Source organism: Aphelocoma coerulescens, chromosome 4A, assembly GCF_041296385.1.
Source record: "Aphelocoma coerulescens isolate FSJ_1873_10779 chromosome 4A, UR_Acoe_1.0, whole genome shotgun sequence".
Lineage (NCBI taxonomy): Eukaryota > Metazoa > Chordata > Aves > Passeriformes > Corvidae > Aphelocoma > Aphelocoma coerulescens.
In genome coordinates this window covers 9,559,378-9,580,001 of record NC_091018.1, presented here as the reverse complement: position 1 = coordinate 9,580,001, position 20,624 = coordinate 9,559,378, and the positions used below count along the sequence as shown (strand labels likewise).

The following is a 20,624-nucleotide window of genomic DNA, read 5'->3' as shown; positions in this document are numbered from 1 at the left end:
CAGCTCTCCTGATGCACCAAGCTGCTGAAGACAAGTCCTGCTAACAGAGCTTTTACCTGTGCACTGCAGCCCCACCCTCCCTCCTCTTTTCCTCCCTCCTCTTTTCCTCCCTCCTTTTCTCCGTCCCTCCCTCCTTCGATCCCTCCCGACGCTTACAGAGACCACGCCCCTTTCCCCACTGGCCCCGCCCCGCTCCCGCGCAGGCGCAGTGCCCGCCCCGCCGTGCCGGTGACGCGGGGCCGGGCGGGGCGGGGTCGGGCGCGCGCGGAGGAGCGGGGCCGTGCTCGCCAGTTCGGGGACGCTCCGGAGTGGGGCCGCGGCCGGGGCCGGGCGGCCGCAGCCGCAGGTGAGGGCGGGGCTCGGGGACGCCGCTGGGTTCTGCCCCGTTCGGGGGCCTGGCGGGGCCGGGGGCTTTGCGTCCTGCGGGGCCTCTGCGGCCGCGAGGGAGAGCGGGGCGCATTTAGTGAGCTGCGCGGGGGGCCTGCCTTGCACCGGAGGGGCTGCCCCGAGGGTCTCGCGTTCACCGGGGGCTGCCCTGAGGCCGCGGGGGGAGCGCTGCTGGCGGCAGGGACTCCCTGCCTGCGGGACAGGACCGGGCTGTCCCGGCTGCACTTTGGGGGGCGGCGGGCGGTAACCCCTGTGCCGGGGGGGGGGGGGTCGGCGTGGGGCAGTGGGGGGACCCCGCTGGTGGGGGAGGGAGGACGAGGGTGCCTCCATTTCAGCGGGTACCCAGCGAGGGGTGTGCAGGGGCAGAGCCAAAGTGCGCCGTGCCCGGCGTGGCGAGCAGCGGGGCAGGGACGGGGGGTCTGGCAGGACGGGGGTCCTGGCTGGGAGTGTCTGGGGACAGAGCGGGAGTGTCCCGGCCGGGGTCGCAGCTAGCGGCATGTGCGGACCGGGCTGCGGCGCTTGTGCCGCTCGGGAAAAGTATCTTTAACTCTCCTTTTCCAGGCTTCATTGTGCAGCCATTGTAATCGTTCTCTTCCTTCCCCCGGCTCGTTCTGCTCGTCACTGCTAATTGTTCCTTGGTCTTTAAATAGGCTGGACGAGGTCTGGGTGCAGGAAGGAGTTTTGGGGATTAGTTCTGAGAAACAGCCATTAGAAAGGGGGGCGTAGCTGTAGGTTGTAATTAACTTGCCAGTTTCCTCTTCTCCCTGTTCGCATAAAATTTAGGCCAAGCTCTGTTTTTAGTAGGTACTGGTCAGGACTTTTCACCTCCGTATGAAAAGTGCGGTGTTAAGAACTCTGGAAGTCTTGGCTCGGCTCCTTTGTATCATTCAGGAGACACAAGGTGCACATCTTTTTCAGTTTTGTATGGCAAAGATTTCTTCAGCTTTGATGTTCTGAGTGTTAATGAAACTGATGGTGTCTTGGACCTGCTGTGAAATCTGCATCAGAAATACTTCCCTTACCCATTTAAATATGCCTCATACATTTGAATAGAATGACACGGAGGAGTTTTCCTTATTCTTTCCCCAGTGAGCTACACATAGAGATAATGCTAAAGAATAACCTTCAGGGCACTCTTCCCACTTCTCTGATTTCATGGTAGAGCTTGTTCTGCACTCCTGTTTAATACTAGAGTATGCTGGAGAGTGTTGATAGTAAAAAAAGTTTGTGTAGTAATTTGGATTAAATGCTGTCCTGAATGCACTTCTGGTGATCTCTTTGATTCTATGATTTTCAAAATTGTGCTTCTAAACATTTTCCTTGACTTTTAAAGTTCAAAAAATTGTAGCATGCTGCTCTGCTTCAAAGAAGCAAGACTGCTTCTAGTGAGCCAATGACACTAGGTACCAAAAATGAATTAAAGTGACTTTGCCCCAGCCAGCTTTTTAAAAATTATTATTAATTTAAAGAATTTCTTCTGCTCTTTTATAGAAGATTCACTAAACTGAAAGTCATCTGAGGCCGTAGTTCAAATGTACCTGATCTGTAGCAGTAATAGTGGCTTGGAGCCTTCTGCAGTTCATGGTATCATTGGCACAACTTCTGGTGATGTATGAAGCAGATCAGCAAATGTACCCAGCCAGAGGGAAAGGGTTATGCCCAGATTCCCTGATCTAGTTTGCAGTGGAGTCCCCCAAACGACAGCAGAGCATGTCTGTGGAATGATGATGAGCATTGGAATCATCTCAGGCAGCCTGTGGGGGAAAAGCAGGAAAGGGAGTATGTGCAACTGGTATCACTACTGGGGAAGCACGTGAGGCTCAGAGGGGAAGTGAGATGTAGCTACTGCAGGAAGGATTCTTCTGCCGGCACATGAACTGTCCACAGGCATAGTGGTATTGGGCATACAAAGTAAAGCCTTGCCTTTTCTCCCTGAATTCCAGGCCAGGTTGGATGGTGCATTGAGCAATCTGGTCTAGTGGGAGATGTCCCTGCCCATGGCAGGGGGGTTGGAACGGGATGATCTTTGAGGTCCCTACCCACCCAACTTGTTCTACGGTTCTATGAATTCTAATCACAAGTGTGGTTGTTTCTTTGTTTTGTTTTCCAACAGGCTGAGAAAAATGCTGGAGATCTTAAAAAAAAAATCAACAAGCTATCTCATGTTGAATGTATCTTAGCATAATAGGATACTTGTATGTGTTTCTTTGACAATGGTGATCAAGCCCAGATTGTCTGGATCTAAAGATACAATCTCTATTGTCTGAATAAGAGATCATTGAAGTTACCTCCAGGACTGTATGTTCTTGGTGTGGTCCAGCTGTTAGAAAGGGATACTTAATCAACACTACAAAGAAAGTGTTGGTAGAGACTCCAAAGGAATCTGCAGGGTGTTCTGCTAGAAGTGTTTTTGCTAGCACTACTCTATCACCTCCACAAACACCACAAGCAAAGCTGTCAGAAATGCTTGTGTTTTTCATTGTTGTTAGGTTGCTGAAATAGCTGTGATGCCTAGTATATGGCTTTGTTTTAAACTCTTTAAGATGGTATGTCTGTGCTGGCAAAACTTTCTGTGAAACTGCACTATGGCAAAAATTGTTCAATTATGAAGTGTTTTAAGAACAGCAGCCTCTGAACATATTCAGTGTTTGGCTGTTTCACTGTATCGATAGTGCAAAACTTTTCTAATGACTCCTAAAAGCTTACCAGAGTTGATTTTGACAGCCTGGGTTCACAGGGATGGATGCTTTTGTCACAGATCTGGCATAGTGTTTATGGATGTTAGTGTGAGTGGGAGGTAAAAGCTTAAATAGCTGGGGCAAGTTATGTTCTGCTTTCCTTTCAAGGTTCTCTACTTTCAGATTTTTTTTAATTCTCACAGCTGTATTGCATTGTCAGAGTACTGACTGGAAGCATTTTTATGGTTTTCTTTTTAACGGTGATGCAACAGGTTTATTAAAATTGTGAGATTAGAGCTTTGTGGATAAATTAAAAACACTGCTGTGGAAGAAACTTTTCTCAGTATATTGGCTAGCCCTAAGCAAAGTATCTTTGAAAAACTGTGAAGTAATCCAACAATGTTAGATTGTAGTCTCTGGGAGCAAAGGCATGTTTTCAGTGGGCATTCAGGGGAATTGAAAAATTTTCTGCTTTTGTCTGAATTATTTTCATAGAGCTTTGTCTCTGAGGGTTTTACACAGTAAGGAGGTGTTTTGGGGTGTAAGTGTGCCTATGCCATGTAGTGCAGACAGCCTATATCCTGTATCAGGAGGTTCTGACAAGGAAACCAGGCTATAAATGCATTGGGGTGGGAGATACAGGGACTTGGAATGTGTGACTTGGTGTTGGTGACAGAAGTGGATTTCCTGAAGATATCTGTTGGATTTGGAGGTAGTAAGGCATCTGTTTGAACTGAGGAGGAGCTTGCAACCTGCAACAATATTTAAACCTGACTCCTTTAATTAGCCTTTGTATTTCAGAATACTAAGAAAATTTGGGTGATTTTCCATGTTCAGTGTCCTGTAATGAATTTGATGTCTTCGATGCCTGTTCTGAGAAGCTGTTTTCAAGTGAGTTGGCTGTACTATTTTTTGAAGAATACCCCAGCTACTGATTTGTATTATTGATATTTTTGCTTTAAACTCGCTGTAGGAGATATGTAATTTGATTTCTTTTTGTGGAAACAGTGCTTTGTTAATACTAATGACAATGGCCATATGATTCCTTGGGGCTTTTGTTTTACCTTCTCTGTGACTGATGCAGCTGCTCGGTGGTGTGCTCTGTAGTTGTGAAATGTGAGATTTGTTTGGCAATGCCAGCTATTCTGCTTGGTTTCTTTAATGTGAAATATTTAAAATATGAGCAAGCTCATGTACAGGAGAAAGTATGCATGAAAATAGCTTGTGACCAGAAGTTTTGCTTTTAAAGAAGTTCTTAGAGCTTTTGCCCTTACTTGTAGTTGCTTAAATTTTGGGGAAAACTTCAGACCTTTCTCCATTTCCTTATTAAAGAGCATTGATCTTACCAGGGACCCCATGCCTGCTTGAACTGTCAGAGTGCACATTTTGCCCTCCCTTTTCAAGGGCCCCTTCTCTGGAGGGTGCCCAGACAGTGATGCACATGGAAGGCTACTGACAGAGCAAAACTGCTGCTGTAATCTGTGCAGGTGTGGATGGGACCAGAGCAGAACTGGTTGTCAGTAGGTAAAATGGCATGATTATTTACCCGTGATGTCAGACACTTGCTTTGGCTCCTGCCTCCTGGCATATGTACTTGTTTGTCCTGCCTCTCAGAAGTCTCTTTATTTGCCTGAAGTGGGAGGTGTAAGCTGCTTTAGGACAGAGGTCCTGTCTAAGCTGTTCCACCTTGCAAGAAATAAAACAGTTGGCGCAAAGCTCGGAATGTGTTGCATGGATCTCACGGTTAAAACTGGGGTTGTGGTGATTTGAGTGCCTGTCCTTGCTCCCAGGACTTCAAAGTATGTGTTTTAACAAATATTGCAGTACTCAGCCACAAATCATGTGAGTCCTGTTATGAGTGTAAATTTCCATCTTTGCAGGGCAGTGAGGAAAGAACTTTGTTTGTTTTTTCTTGGTGAGGCAAATAAACTCATTTTATCAGATTGTTATTCAGAAATTGCAGACCAGGATTTAGCATCATGACAAGTGAAAACCATGGTGCATGGTAAATGAGCTTAATTCACACCATAACCATCTGGTCAAGTGCAAATTGTTATGAGGAAGGTGAGGTGCTATGTAATGAAAAAAATAAGCAGAATGAGTGTGAGTGATAATTATTCAATACTAGAATCTTACAGGTTGAAAAAAGCAAGGACAAACGTGAATACCAACCCAGTTCTTTTTCCATGGTTGTTCTTTGGGATCTCCATGTGAGTGATCTGTTCTAGTTTAAGTTGAATGTGTTCCACATGTATTTAATTTAGTATTGTGAGAACTTTGATTCCTTTGAATAACTGACCTTATCTGATAATGCTAATGGGAGGTATTCAGCAGTATGTTAAGATGATGATTTGAAATACCCAGCATGTTTGTAGTGTACTGGCTTTCTAAAGTTGAAACTCTGGTTCTGTCATACATGATTGTAGTATGTTTTTTACACTTTAAAATAAATGTGTAAGAGAAGAATGAAAAATACTTATTTTAAATTTCAAACTTCTTCATAAACTTGTTAGGGATTGAAAGTTAAGCAGAAGATTCACACTCAGACAGCAAAATCTGATGCTGGAGGCTTTGGAGACAGTTTGGTGCTGCAGGTACCTCATCAGATGTGCCTCTGGGTGGTCCTGCCTTGTGCCCTGATCTCCTGCTTCAGCTCCGTTGGCAGAGCTAATGTTTGAGTGATTGCAGGGTGTTTTCTTTCATGCTGCTTAGCTCATGGGAAACTTACCCACTCATTAATGTTTTTATCTGTTTGCTAACTCACCCTGTCACTATACCTTGCTATTGCTCTCACAGGTAGAGGCAGGAATTGTGTCTGGAGGTGAGTGGAGGGAAAGCAGCACATCTTTTCCCAGCAGATGAAGCATCAGATTCTGGGGATGAAGTATCAAACTCAGCTCAGCAGGACGAAGGCATTGCTCCCACTTCAAACTAGTCATGTTTCCAGATGCCTTTAAAGAGCTCTCCCTGGGATTGCTGTTCTCCAATTAGCTTTCCATCTGTGAGGAAGCCGCATGATCCATGTAATGCTTAAATTCGTGTTTTCAGGTAATGTTTATATTAAAACGGAAATTTTACACTACATTAAGGAAGGGGGATGACTTTTTCTCAGTTCTGGAGGATTCAAACACTGCCCTGCATCCTGCTGGCAGATACCTGGCTCTTGAAGGGAGCCAAGAGGGAGAAATGGGTTGCTCTTCTGCCTTGTCAACTTTTCGTTTCTTAGTGCCTGCCTCTAAACCAGTTTCAGTGTTATAAAACACATGGTTCTGGGCAAGTTTATGGCTGCCCACAGATTTTGAATTAAGGAAGCGAGTAGCACATCCGTTATTTAAAGAAAGCTGCGAGTGGCACTAGAATCCTACAGACGTGGACGTGTTCTGTATATGTATTTCTTTTTTTTCAGAAGCTGATTATCCACCGTGGTGCTGGAGTTGTAGAAGATGTGTGTTAATAGTTTATGCCTACCAGCCCCCTCCCTAATCATCTTTCAGCTTACTGTTAGCAACTTTTTAAGTAGTAGCAACTACAAGTTATAAAATACATGTGAGGTTTTATTGCTGACACTTATTAACAACTATATTTCATTGCCTGTTTATGTTGGAAGCTTTTAACAGTAACAGTGTTACCAGTTTTGTTCTCTTTAATGTTGAATTTATAATATAGCAATGATTTTTTGGTTAGAAATGTAATCTGGGCTCTTGTGTTTGCTGTTCTAAGCTTGTTTTTATACAGTGAAATGGAAGTATTTCCACTGGGATGTATGTCCTATGAGAGATACAAACAAAAGACTTTACACATTGAAGCTGGAAATTAGGAATTAAACACTTAAACTACAAAGGAATCTGAGGATAAATCTAGATAAGTCAGCAATACTGAATTTACCAGATTGCTTGAGCTATCTTATGCTGCTCCCTTGCTGGCTCTGCAAATCTGCCCAGTCTCTTGTGGTTGTTCACATTTGTCATGGGGGAGTAAATGTGCCAGCATTCACTGTCTCTGTTCCTTATTAGACTTGGGCAGTACCAAACACTGACATCTCTAATGATAAAGGGACTATTGTGGGGAGTTTTGTGATCCAAGTGAGGCTTGGTACCATATTTTACCCTTGAGTCTGAAAATTTTGTCCTTAATGTCCAAACAGAGTTCTGTTATTTAAAGGATAAGAGTAATGAGATGATCATATTATCACCTGTCTTGGGATTGGTGGAAGTGTTGTTAACTCATCTCTTATTTCAGTGATGTTGGTGGTATCACTTGCTACAAGAGAGCCTGGTCTGTATCTTTGCTAATCTTTTTCAGGAATGGTTTAGTACCTTGTCTTAATGTAAATTTTGATATGTGGAGGAGTTTGCTGTGAGGCTCTAAATGAACCGTGGTACAACTCCCCTAGCACTTCCCTTTAGCAAGAAGGTAGGGACTCTGAGATTTTGTGTTCGTACTGCAGTTGCTTATCTTTTTTTTCGTAGTGTTCTAGCTGGTGTGTCTACCTGATGATAATTAAGAGCCACAGTGATGCACCAAGACCTTGTTATGATAGTGCCTCCCATGTGCAGAACAAAAAGACAGTTTCTGTTCCCAAATCTTGCTATGCTGCTGTAGTCTTTCTTCCACTGGTTATTTTTCTGGTGTTTGTGGTGGCAGTGGGTGGGGTTGGGTACAGCTGTAAAAAACCCCCAGTTATTGTTGATAACATCTTAGTAAGCAAGTAGTCTAACTCTAGCCTGTGGTGGTAGCATTTTTCTTTCTTGTAGCCTTAAGGCAATGTGGTGGACTTTACCAGCATCTCTTGCCTTCCTCCAAGGGCAGGGGTTTGTGTGAAGTATTATTGTAGGTGCTCACATGGCTGTCCTGGCTCATGGAGCTCCAAGTTAACATCTTCTCTGAGAGAAAGGGTTGAGCAGATGTACACTAGACTTACTGTCCTCTTAAAATTGATTTCTTCAGTGATGAGTGTGCCAACAGCTCTGGCTTCTTTTGGGATGACAGTAGGGTTTCTTGTCTGCTGCTGGCTTTCTCTTGCTATTGGCTATCATTCTTAGTTTGTAGGAGGAGAAAATATTTCAGTGAGGGGGTTGTAAACCTTACCTCTGGCAGCATAGACATTTATGTGAGCTCTTTTACAGAATGTCAACCAAAATAAGCTGGAGTGGTTTAAACAGCCTGAATAATCCCTCTTTGTATTGGTTGATCCTGAGTAAATAGGCTAGAAAGTACTTAAGAGCAGCTCGGCTGGAGCCTTATGGCAGAGAGCAGGGACAGGCAACCAAGGGTGCTGAGCTCTTCCATGGCACAGCTGTACCTAGAGGAGGACATCCAAGCTCAACCTACGTCAGAGATTCACAAGTTAAAGGGCTGCTTGGAGGCAGAAATGTGGCTTCTCCCTGCAAATAACCCCGAGATTACAGCTGACATAAGAAGATCCCACTTCGCCATCCTCATGGGGAATGAGTGTATTTTCTGGTTAGGCTGTAATGATCTGCTGGTGTGGAGTGAAAGAAGTGATTAAATTTAGACATATTTCATGGGGAAGCAGGGGATGGCAGTGCTGGCACCTTTCTAGTAGTGCTGCCAGGCGCCAGGGCACGTGGTGTGGGGCTGCTGTGCAGCAGTGTCTTGTCTTCCCCATGTTTGTATAGAAGAGTCCACGTTATGGTTGTCACCAGCTCCCATTACTAGTTCCAATTGTTTATTCATTGGTAAAATTAATAGTAGGAGGGAGTTGGGCAGGAAAACATCAATGTGCAAGGTAAGAGGTTGCATGGCAGCACTTTACAGTCCCAAACAAGGAGTCAGGAATAATTAATGGCAGAAAAAGAAATGGGAGGAGGAAAAAATGCATGGGTCAGAGGAGAAAATGTTATCTTTGTATTGGCTTTATTGTTTCAGTGCCATCCCAGATGTGTCTAACAAGTCTGACATTGTTTGAGACTTTCATTACTAAGAGCCTTTCACAAGGCCCTGCAGTGTAAATGCTCATATGTGTCACTGGAGCAGCCTGACATGGCTCTGCCACCACGCAGGTTGGGCAAAATGTGCTTATAGGGGATGGGGGGGAGCTGGATCTTACTCCCAGTTTTAAAGGGCTTCTTGCCACCAGAAGCTACTTTCTAACTTCATGTCTTTCTGGCCTTCTTCACCAAAACAAACTGTGTAAGAGGCTTCCTGATGAATTGTGTGTCATTCCTGACACAATGGTATTTTAATTCTGGAACATGAGTCATTCTGATTGCTGCCATCCAAAGCTGTGCATATATAAAAGCAAAATAATTTGACACATTTTAAGGAGGAGCATCAAAAGCTTAATGAAAGGAGACTTCCATAGCCTCTCATCTTCAGATAAACTCTTTGTTTTGGTTAAGAAGTTTGAATGTCCCATAGTGCTTCTGATCCATTATTATTGGTTAACCTGCACTTTACTGTGTGATTTTGTTGTTAGTATCGTTTTATTGTTTTAACTGTATGAATAATTTGATTGGCAAGGGCTTGTAACTGAAAAAATACTGTTCATTCAATGAATGTTAATTCATTGAATTATAGAAGTGACCCTCAGTAAATGATGCTAACAGTGTGAAAATATGGGTTGCCAAGTGCAATGTTTTCATTTTTTTCTCTTCTGAGAGGAAATGTAGAGGAAACGAAAGCGTTATGGCCAGCATTTCTTCACTCTGCTTTACATTAAAATGAATTTAAAAAAATTAATGGTAGTGCAAATGACAGCGCTGCTGATTTTTCCTTGTATTTTGAGGTAACTGCCTGCTGTTTTCCTTTTGAATTGGTTGTGCTATCTTTTCAGCATTAAAAAGAAATGCACTGTCTCCTCCTAAGTCCCTCTATCCTATTCTTCATGGCTGTAAGATGACTTTTCACTGTAACTTCGTGCTATTTCAGCTCTTCTGTGACTGGTGCTCTCTGTGCAAGCCCAGCCAGAGCTTCCTGCTGTGGTAACAGCTGCTGGGGGGAATTTGTGAGAAGGGGGCTTGGCTTGGGATCACGGTGCAAGGTATTATTTCTGTTAGGACTTCTGTACCTCCTGTGACTTGTATGCATTTAGTGATTTACATGAAATGGTGGCTGTGATTCTGAGACAGTGACTGCATGAGTAGCTTCAAAGCAAAAAATTAGATCTGACTTTTTTTTCTTCTGCGCTACTGTTGAAATTGATTTTATGTGGAGCTGTGATCTTGTGGAATTCTGTATGAAATATTCCATATATAAAGAGCAGGATACCACAGATTTTTAGTGAGTTGTGTGAACTTTCCATTCAGGCAAGAAGCAGGGCTATACAATTTTCCACTCACACTAGAGACAGAGCTCAGAGGGCTGCAGAAGCCAATCATTAACTCTGTTGGAGATGCTCTACCCTGCAGTTCTTTAAAATAACATCTACTGTGGATAATGGTGTGCAAACTTGTGTGACAATTTTTTTCTCTTCCCAAACCTTGTTCTAGATGTCAGAATTAACCTGGACTACTTGGGAATGGCGAAACATAGCCCTGGGATCCTGCCATGAACAGTAAGAAAGTTGACATACTTTGTGTATGCAAATAATAATTTTCTTTTAGTGACTAAACTGCAGTGAAACTTCCTGTTCAATTAACACAACCAGGCAGCACATTGTGTAGCTCAGTGTGGAGGTGTCCATACAGTAAAGAAGCAGTACAGTAGGTCAGAGGGGTGGATCAGCAGGGGAGGATTCTTTGGGAAACTATAGTGGGGAAGTCTCTGCAGTCAGTATGGCATTGGAGGTGGGAAGCTACTATGGGTGGTGTCTTAGGAAATTTTTGAGGTGGTAGCTGAAGGATGCTTTCCTGTAATGTGTAATTATATTGGGAAACTCCATTGTTACCCAGTGTATAATTATATCAAGACTCCATTGTCATGGGATATCTTGAGTGCAAATTAGATTGAAATGTGATTAGACAAATTAATGGAAGAAAAAAAGTGAATTTTGAAGTGCTCAAGCCTGAATTCCAGATGCAGTTTGTGGGAGAAAGTCCCTTAAACCCTGGCCGAGGGAAGCTGCCAGAAGGCAGTGTTCTTTCACGGTCACTGCTCCTGCTGTTAGACAGCATGGCCAATTAGGTCTTCAGTCTGAGCTTTCCTGTCTGACTTTTGTGTGGAGCTTTTCTGATATGAAACTTGGTGTTTAATGGAGTTTAATTAAACAGTTCATGTAGCCAAGAAAGCAAGATAGCTTTAAAGATATTGAGTGTTGATCAAAAAATTCAGATATTTTTGTGCTCTTGGTAGCCTGAGACTTCCTAGTTTGAAGGATACATAAATATTTATGTATGTACATGCTCTGTATTCCTTACATAGCCTTTTCCAGATGTTACAGTAGACATCCTTAAATTAACACATTGAAAATTATTCTGATTAATTTTCCCAGTACAAAATAGATGACTTGAGAGACTGTGTGGGTGAGTAACATGTTTCGAAAGTGTCAACAATGTCTGCTGAAAACTTACACAATTTGTCAGCCTTCACTGGGACAGAAATTAGAAGGCTTTTGTGTTGTTACATATAATAGTTTGGACATAGTCCACTGGAAATGTACATCTCTTGAAAACTCCTGCACTCTAAACTCTTCACAGCAGTGTAAATACTTAACATGCAAATGCTCAAATGAAAAAATATTTAATTTTCTTTTGTGGGATTCTCTGACCATGTCATGTTTAATTCTTCCCTGGGAGCAGTTTTTTTCTAAGGGCTTTCAAAAGCTGGTTTATATACTTGAGCTGTTAGGCACTACTAAGGTCTTGAAAATATCAGAACTCTCTTTTGATGAACAAACTATAATTGTTAAATTCTTGTAGATCAAATTACAGAGCCTTATGTCCTTTATTAGGAGAGCAGACAAAGACACAGGAAGGTTTAGTGCTTTGTACAAAGTAGGATATGTAACTCAAGCAGATTCTGCTAAGACTGATTGCTTTTGGCTTTCTGAGACGTTTGTTCAGCTTATCTGAAAAAGATGAATGTATATATTTGTAGAATATTAAGTAGCTTTGAAATCTTACCAGAATGCAGCTAAAGCTGCATTGATCGTGGATTGACTGAGCTAACAATTTAAGCTGTGCTGCTCAGAGGTAAGACAATCCTTCATTTTGAACTGTCTTATTTAGCAAATTCACTGTTTGAGAGGTAAGATAAGAAACTTTGATGTTCACAGATTTGGTCAGACAAACCATTTTCTGAGAACAAATATCTGTAATGTCAGAGAATAATCACTCATTAGTGATGATTAAGAAAGAGGCATTTTAAGGGTAGAAATGATTCTTGGTACAAGTTGGGACATCTGGAATGATCCTGGCATTTTTTGTTCCCTGCCAATCAATTATCTAAAGGTTGTATGGCTTCTCTTCTGGCTTTTCTTTCAAGATGGTTATTGGAGCCAAAAAAGCTGGACTGTTACTGTACTGGTGTTCAAGATCCTTGTGTTTGGGAAGTTCTTAACGTCCCTTTCTAGCATAAGTGTAATCAGAAATCCAAATCTCATTTTGCTTTTAAAACTGTTGTGTTAGAAAATATCCATGTGCCACTAACTAAAGCTGAATGATCAACATGCAAAGCGCATCTCACTCAGCTCTCATGTCATTTGTGAGGCTTACGATAAGGCAGTGACTAGTGTTAGCTGTGTTGTGCGCTGGGTACATTTCTGACCTAGTGTGTCCTGAATTGTCAGTTCAGTGTTTGTGCCCTTTCAAGGTCTGCTCAAAATAGCTTTAGAAAATAAAGGAAAACTAATGCCTCTGAGTTCATCAGCAGCCTGGTGCTCCCTTAGCTTCCACCTTTGCCCATAACAGCACTGTGAAATTAGTAAGCTTGCTAACAGTGATTGGTGTTGGAAATCATACTGACTAACTTGATCTAGGAGTATTTTTCTCAAGCCTTTATTTGCATATGTAGATTCTTCTTCTCCCAAGGATGTAGCTTAGGTGAAGCTTCCAGGTAATGGACATTGTTGATGGAAATAACAGCAGGTGGGAGGGCTTGGAGTTCATGGAAAGTGGTTCCAAGGTGGCTTGTCACAAGGATACTTGAATGGTAGCAATAAGGAAATACCAAGGGTTCAGTTTCTCAGTGATGTGGGTGGTTCTGATACTCTGGTGTGTGATATAGGAGAGGGTGCCAAAAGGTTTTACAGCAGAAAATGGGAAAACGGGCTTTAATGTTCTGAGCTTTTTTGCTTTTATTGCCAGATAATGTATACTGGCTATCCAGGAGTCACTTGTGAAGACTGGAAGATTTCAGTCTGCTGCAGTGTATGTGCGTTGTTTTACTAGGAAGCTTCACAGGCTTTTACCTCCTGTTTTTATCACTTTTTCCAGTCTGATGTGAAATAGCCTTTTCATTAATGCTTCCAGAGTTCTAGTTGGTGCCTCTAAATCTGTGACATAGACTGTCCAGAATGGAGTTCCGGGCAAATGGAAACAATCCATGGAGGGTAAGACTCATAACTTTGTACTGTCAGCGCTCTTGGGAGATAATGATTAAAAATCTTCCTCCAGTCACAAGCACAGAGGCAGAAGCTCAAATTGCCTTTAGGAGAGAGGTGTCATGGAAGCTGCTTTATTGTCTGGACATGGGCAAACAGCAGGAGTTATGGGCATTGCACTGGTAGGGGCCTGCTCTGTGTTGTGGCTATAGGAGCAGCAGTAGGAGGACAACAGCATTTTGGGCAGCTGCCGCTGCCAGACCATCTGGGTGCTGTGCACAGCTCTGAACAGGGCTTGGAACCTGCAGCTGGGGATGATGAGAGGGTGCAGATGTTTGAGCCAAGGGCAGAAGAGACAGAGCAGTGCTGCTGTCCAGGGAACAGAGCTGATGTGAACCCAGGTGAGTCACTAACCTGTCAGGTCATTGTGGCTCTGGCAGGGAGCTGGCTAGTCTCACACGTGTTTTTCTGTGTTTTGGGGAATCGGTCTCTGCTGCATCCTTGTCCCCTCCCTGTGCTGGCATCTTAGACTCACTGTGACTGTGGTGTGTCATCTGCAGCCTATTCCTTGTCCCCCTCTCTTTGGTCCCAGGCTAGGATTGCTGTGTGTGGAGATGATCTTGTTAGGGCTCAAGGTAATGGGAGAGAAGTCCATTCATTTCTTGGGACTGGATTATGCAATGTTGAGAGTATAATATAAGGGCATCCAACCCAGGTCTGTTAGGCTTAGCACTGCTATTCAATGTAACATAGCATTTTCTTCTTGCCTATGGTGCCATTTTAAACTGCAGGTGTTTTACTTAGGTGTGGTTTATATGCGGTGTATTAATGACTCTGTCTGCTTCAGGGAACTGTTTTCTCTTTCTGTGTGAGTGAAATACTACACCAAGAAGCTTGGGTTTTTTTAATACTTGAAGTATTACTGAAGACTTCCAAGCTTGTGTGAGCATGCTGAAGCTTGTTTTATTTTGTGTTCCTAAAATAGGTTGAAAAAAATACTTATCAAACATATTTTTAAAGTACATTAATGAAGGCTATTCTGTAACTGCAGTTTACAAGCACGGTAGCACTGCTTTTGGTGGGTAAGACTTCTTTACAAATACAGTTGCAAAATTTCTGTTAGGATAAGATCTGTTCTGCTACCCAGAGGTGTGTTTCAACAGTTTGTCATCTTCCTTTATGACACTGAGTTTTTCAAAATGCAGGACTTTGGCTGACTGAAGCAAGTTGGTAGCTTCAGTTGTATTTTCTGTAATCTATAATACGGTGCTTCTTTTGTGTCTGGACTCGATTTTTATGGAAAACGTTTAAGTACTTATATACTTCTGGTCTGTGGGTGGAAGTTAGTAAATTATTCTACTTGGTAATGATTATCAGGTGATAGTTGATATAAGTTAATGCTGCTCTTGGGCAATGCAACTCTGATGCCTGTTATAAAAACTGGGAGGCTGTGCTATTCTCCAGAAATGTGTATGAAGTTCATGCTGAAAACTGCCTACATCAGGCTGGTCTGCATCTGACTTCTAAGATGATAACACTTTTTTAGGCATATATTCTCTGTGTTTAGAGAGGTTCTCTTATTATTTACTTAGAGATTAAAGCCATTCTTTTAAGAGCGTAGATCAATGTCAGATTTAATCAGTTGCTGCTGAAAGGGACAGTGCTGCTTCCTTCTCTCTTTGCGTGGTGGGTGCCAGGGATTTGCTGCAGCTGCCAGGCTGAGGCAGCGCTGGCTGTGCTGGCACTGCTTGTCCCCTGACAGCTGTTTTCTCTTGGATTGTGCAACTGGGTAGTTTGGTCCAGCACGAGGTAGGCAAATGGTAGTTGGGTCAAACTGAGTAACATGGGACTGTGGCCCTCAGTAGTGTTCCCAAGTGAGAATTCAGCCTCTTCCTCCCTTGGATTTCATGAGCACTCTTGTTTTCAGCAGTTGTGTTTTGTTAATTTTTGATTCAGGTTGTCTGCTGTGCTAGAGGAAGGACTGTGTTACCACTGTAAATCAGGCTTAATCCCAGCATCCACTTTGTGATTTCTGAGAATAATTTAAAAACAACTTGCCTGCTGTAGGAATGATGTTTGCTGAGGTCTGGCCTCTGACCTGATGAGTATTTCTCATGTTCCCTGGATGGTTGCATTTGCCCCTGAGGATGTGTGGGCTTGTTCATTTAATGGCTTCCTAGGCTGTGCCCTGTACACTTTGTCACTCCTTGGCGTCTCTTGTGTCACTAATTTGCTGTTGTTTCTGAAGAGCTGGCTGTAACTGATACAAGTAACCTACATAAGCAGTGGGCACTATCAACCCTGAATAATCTAGAGCTTCCTGACAGATGAATTACAGGCATAAAAATAAATTTCACAGGGTATCCACCATGTGAGCTGCATTCAACGGCATATGACAATGCATGCAGTGTGTTTGCTTTATGGAGTTGGAATTTGAAGTAGTGTAACTTCTCAGGAATGCTCAGCAATTTTACATGGGTCTCAACCACACCTCTTATAAATTGTCTTCCTGTATTCAAGCTAAAGATGGTTAAAACAAATGTAATCGTTTATATAGGAAATGAATCCTTATTCATTAATATATGTACTTCTTTTTGCATTTATGAAAGAATGATGGCAAAATATAACAGCAGCTACAACAGCAAACCCTGCAAACCAGAGATCTCAGGACCTTGCACAGTAATCAAAAATTCAGCCCCCAGCTCCTGGCAGGGGGATGCAAGTTTGTGCTGGTGATCAGATTTGTCCTTTCTGTGGCAGAGGTATAAGCAGAGGTGTGAATTTCTGATATCTGTATGCTGGGAATGTAGACTCAACACTGAGGGTGATAGAAGCTCTATTGTTAAAGATAAAAGTTAACTAAAATTTTTCTGAGTATGAAAAATTCTGTTTTAACATGGAATATTTCTGATCCCTTCATACTGTTGTGTAATGTATAGGTGTCATTAGAGAAGCCTATGCAATGCCCAGAGGATGGTAAAACAAGGACTGAGACTTCAGCATCCATCCTAATTGCAGTAACCACATTGCACATCACATAGGACTTCACAAATAACAGAGTAATGATGGTAGGAGAACAGCTCAGGTGATGTGGCACTTTCTGAATGCTAGTTTTGTGATGGAGGATGGATAAAACCCATCCTGTTTACTCAGCAGACTTCTTTAAGAGAGGAAAACCTAAAGTTTATTTAAAACAAAAGGATGTCCTGAGGTGTAGCAACACCAGGAGTTAAGAACCACTTTATTCTACCAACTGCTGTAGTGTCAGTGGGAGGGAATGGGCAAGTTAGGTGCTGTCAAACAATTTGCTTTGATGCTGTCTCAGTTGTGGCATATTTAAAGTATTGCAAAGCATACACTGAATTTATAATTCATGCTTACAAATACTGTGTGCTATTTCCTTCCGCTAAATGTCTAAGTCTGCTTTAGCAAAATAAGATTTTAGACAGGCTCTTAAATTAGGAGAGGTTGTGTCTATTCTCTGAAGTCAAAATTTTATTTGTCATGTTACAGAGCAGTTGAAAGGAAAAGGGTGAGATAGAAGCTTTTATTTTCTTTTATAGATAAACTGCTACTGTTTTGTGACCTTACCTAAAAACTTGCTTTTGTGTCTTAAAAGTATTGATTAAGAAAAAGGAATTTCTTCTTTGGGCTGTGAATTAATAGCAAATTGCTCAAAGAAATATCCAATGCATACAGCTACCAAGTTTTTATCATTCAGTTATGTTTATAAATGTAAAATATGTAAAAGACCAAAAATCTGAAGTGTGGCTCTTTTCAGGGGTATTGCATAGTTCATATTTTGCAATGTTTGCTAATAAATAAATGTCAGCAAATAGAAATGTTACAACTTTTTCACTGTCCCTTCAAGTGGAGGTATGATTTCACAAGCCAGAATATAGTCTGTAGTCTTTCATTTTGGTTAAAGGCTGTAAGATACCATACTCCTGAGACATCAAAAAAAAAAAAAAGAACTAGGAGTTTGTTTATCAACTGTAATATTGGATCTTAGAAATGGAAGTCATTAAGATTTTGGCCTCTTCTATACAAATTAATGTGATTACATCTTGCCTATAAATAATTTGAGCTGTTTCTCTCTCTCTAAAAAGGTGGCTTTAATGAGTCACAGCTTTCATTTTAGTAAATTGTTCATGGGATAGGCAGGCTCAGGAACAACTGGGTTAAACCAAGAGATTATTTGAAAAATCTAGGGCATGTGCACTCTGTTCACTTGATTAGTTTTCATAATTCATCCTTGTTTCCACAGCAAAGAGCAGCCTAATGCATGCAAACAAGAAGCGCTTTTCTTGCTTTTGTGCTCCTTCATCTCTGTAATTTTACCAGAGAAAGTAAGTGAAATGAGGAAACCGATAGATTGTGCATGAACGTTTGGAATAAATCTTGGTTTGTTTTGTGAAAATCCATGGGATCTGAGAGGCAGGTGCTATCTGTGGATGTCTGTCTGTGACTCTTCTTCAGTTCTTTTCTGTTTGCCCACAGGTACATGAAGAACAGAGGAGATATTTCTGCTTATCAGAGATGATGTGGAGAGACTCTTTGTGAGTAACTGACGTATGTTTTCTAAAAAGCCCAAAATGCTAATGTGGGAATTAATTTTTTTTTTTATTATTCTCTAACTTAGAATAACTGTGCCATTTGTCTAACACTTTCATTTGAGTCTGGAAAGCTGAGTGTAGAGCCCTTCATGGGAACCATGGACAAACCTGATTGTTGAAGGAAAGAGCTGGAGGACAGAGCAACGTATGGTTTCATAAGTGATTAACCACAATGCTTTACCTGTCTGTAGTGATCAGTCTACCAAAGGCTTTTACTGTTGACTGCTGAAAGTGTTCTAGACAGCAGTAAAACTGCTGACATGGTGGGTATGGGGAACCTTTAGCAGGGTTAATTTGTTGTTGCAGCGGGGATACTTAACACGCCTATATCAAACCAGGAGTCCGGTGGAAAAGAAATATATATGGATGGATTCTTGATAGATGTTTCAGAGATGTTTATTTCCCCAGCCGCATGGCCGGGCTCTGCCGAGGAACTGCTAGTCATGGGACCAAGGATCCTTGCCCACGCAGGAAAAACAAACCAACCAATGGGGAACGAGGCTGACCAGGGGCAGGGAAACCCCGTGTGTCTGTGCCCTCAGGGCTCCCAGGGCTACATGGCAGGGGAGGGACCCCGACAACTTGTTACTTACAAAAGCTTATTCTGCATGTCAAGTTCTTAACACTTTATTGTTCTCGTCCAGTTTTGCATTGCAAGTCTGTTACTGAGTCCCCTATAGTTCTGTGGCTCACATGCATAAGCACATAGACACAGGGATGGCTTCAGTAATATTAAGCCGATGACAAGCAGTTGAGAAGGGTCCTTGCTTAGAGTTCCACAGAAAGCAGTTTATTGCTACAACTTGTGAAGGTTTCTAGAGGCAAATGACTCTGAGCACGCAACAGCTCAAGCTTAAGTACAGGGGTGTGGCTAGCACCAAGAGTCAACCGGGGAAGCTGAACTGGGGTACATTACCATAACCGGACAAGGCATCCTGGGAGAGGCTTCTTTCCCTCACCATAACCTTAAGTCTTTGGCACCAGAGACTGTCTTACCAAGATCCCTCTCTGTCTCTTGTACCACTGGTCAATCGGCCAGCACACAAGTCTGCTATATCTGCCATAACAATGATGGGAATAGTAGCAGTCAATGGAAGCTTTCCTGAAAATCTGTAGTTCTTGTCTGCTGGAATAAACAACAATATTTGGGGATCAAGTAGCTAAACCACACTCCTAAAATAGGAAAGGAAGAACCTCCATTCTAACTGTACCTAATTAAGTACTTAAAGGATTTGCTTTTGTGGAGACAAGGTCAGTTTTAGAGACCACAGTTAGGTGATGCAATGTCATATTTTTCAGATGGATTCCATAAAAATGCTGTGTTTCTAGTGCTGTAGGCTCCTCAGCCAGCTCATTTCTTTGGAGTAATTAGTCCCAGTGTTTTCTTTTTTTTTTTTTTTTTTGCCAGATTTCCAGTAACAGTTGTGGATTAAGCAGCATCTTATTTTAGTATTTTCCATGATAGTCTTTGTGCTTCTTTTTTTTTGTGTAAGTGTAATATGAGTAATGTGCTTGAGTGCTTTCTTTTAAACCATAAACTTTGATACTCTGGAGCTGCTGCTTTGTTCTGATGATAATTATCTAGGAGAACAGTGCCTTTGTAGACAACTTCAGAGCTTTTCTTGGCACGAAAGAGCTCAAGTTAGAAGAACTGCTCTTCCCTCAGGCACCTTGATTTCTAAGTTTTCCTGTGTTTGTAGAATTAAAGCTACACAAAGAAAATTTTTTCTTTGTTCTTTTCTTAAATTAAAGAAAAATCCTTTTATTACAATAGACCGATAATTGCTTCAACTCCTAGGTAGGAACCAGTTTGGGTTCTTACATGTGATTGGCCTTTCTTGTTACCTAGATCTAAGAGAAAGGTTAAATGGTTTTTAGGCTTCCCTCTTCCTGGAACCTTTTGGATATTTTCATAGATGGGGTTTTGTGATTTGTTTAGTAACTAATTAAAAAAAAAAAAGTCACTATTGCTTAATGTCCTCATTCTGGTTTGGCATCTGCAAATAGTGCCTGATTTGAAAGGCTGTCTTGCTTTTACTCAAAAGAAAATCAGCTTAAAGGTAACATTGGTTTGTAGTCATCTTTCCCTTGGCTTCTTCCAGCCTCTGCTTACTGGTTCAGGAAGGCCCTGTGAGGATTTTTTTATAACAGTCTCCGGTCCAGATGCTGGATTCTATATGAAGCAGCCGGACAAATCTTTGTGCTGATCCAGCTGACTTACCCAGGAGATACTGTTGATTTGATTTACTCTCTTATGTTGAGATCACTTGTGGACAAGGTCCGCGAAGTCTCTGCTGCAGTTGGCTGAGTAGCAACGATAATGTGCAATATTCTTCATTATTTCATTATTTTAAAAATAAGATCTCTTTCATAGTATCTGCTTAATAAAATTGGAACTTGATAGATTTTTTTTTTTTAATCAAATGAGAAGTTTAGGTATAAATTTTCCAAGTATCGGTCTATATACCTTGAAGTGTTCTTAATGGTGATGCTACAGTTACT

The 20,624-nt window shown here is 42.0% G+C and overlaps 1 protein-coding gene across 10 annotated transcripts in view; it reads left to right on the top strand.

Annotated features, from left to right (window-relative positions):
* The first annotated feature begins 241 nt into the window (after positions 1-241).
* The window catches only part of KLHL13 (kelch like family member 13), an 83,038-nt gene continuing 62,655 nt past the window's right edge, over positions 242-20,624 (top strand). For 2 of the 10 annotated variants that reach the window (XM_069015235.1, XM_069015230.1), the window contains exons 1-3: positions 274-346; positions 5,862-6,113; positions 18,007-18,065. In XM_069015235.1, the coding sequence (XP_068871336.1) occupies positions 18,046-18,065 (20 nt within the window). In that variant the 5' untranslated portion in view covers positions 274-346; positions 5,862-6,113; positions 18,007-18,045. The other 8 variants (XM_069015228.1, XM_069015232.1, XM_069015229.1 and 5 more) reach the window with 8 other exon arrangements.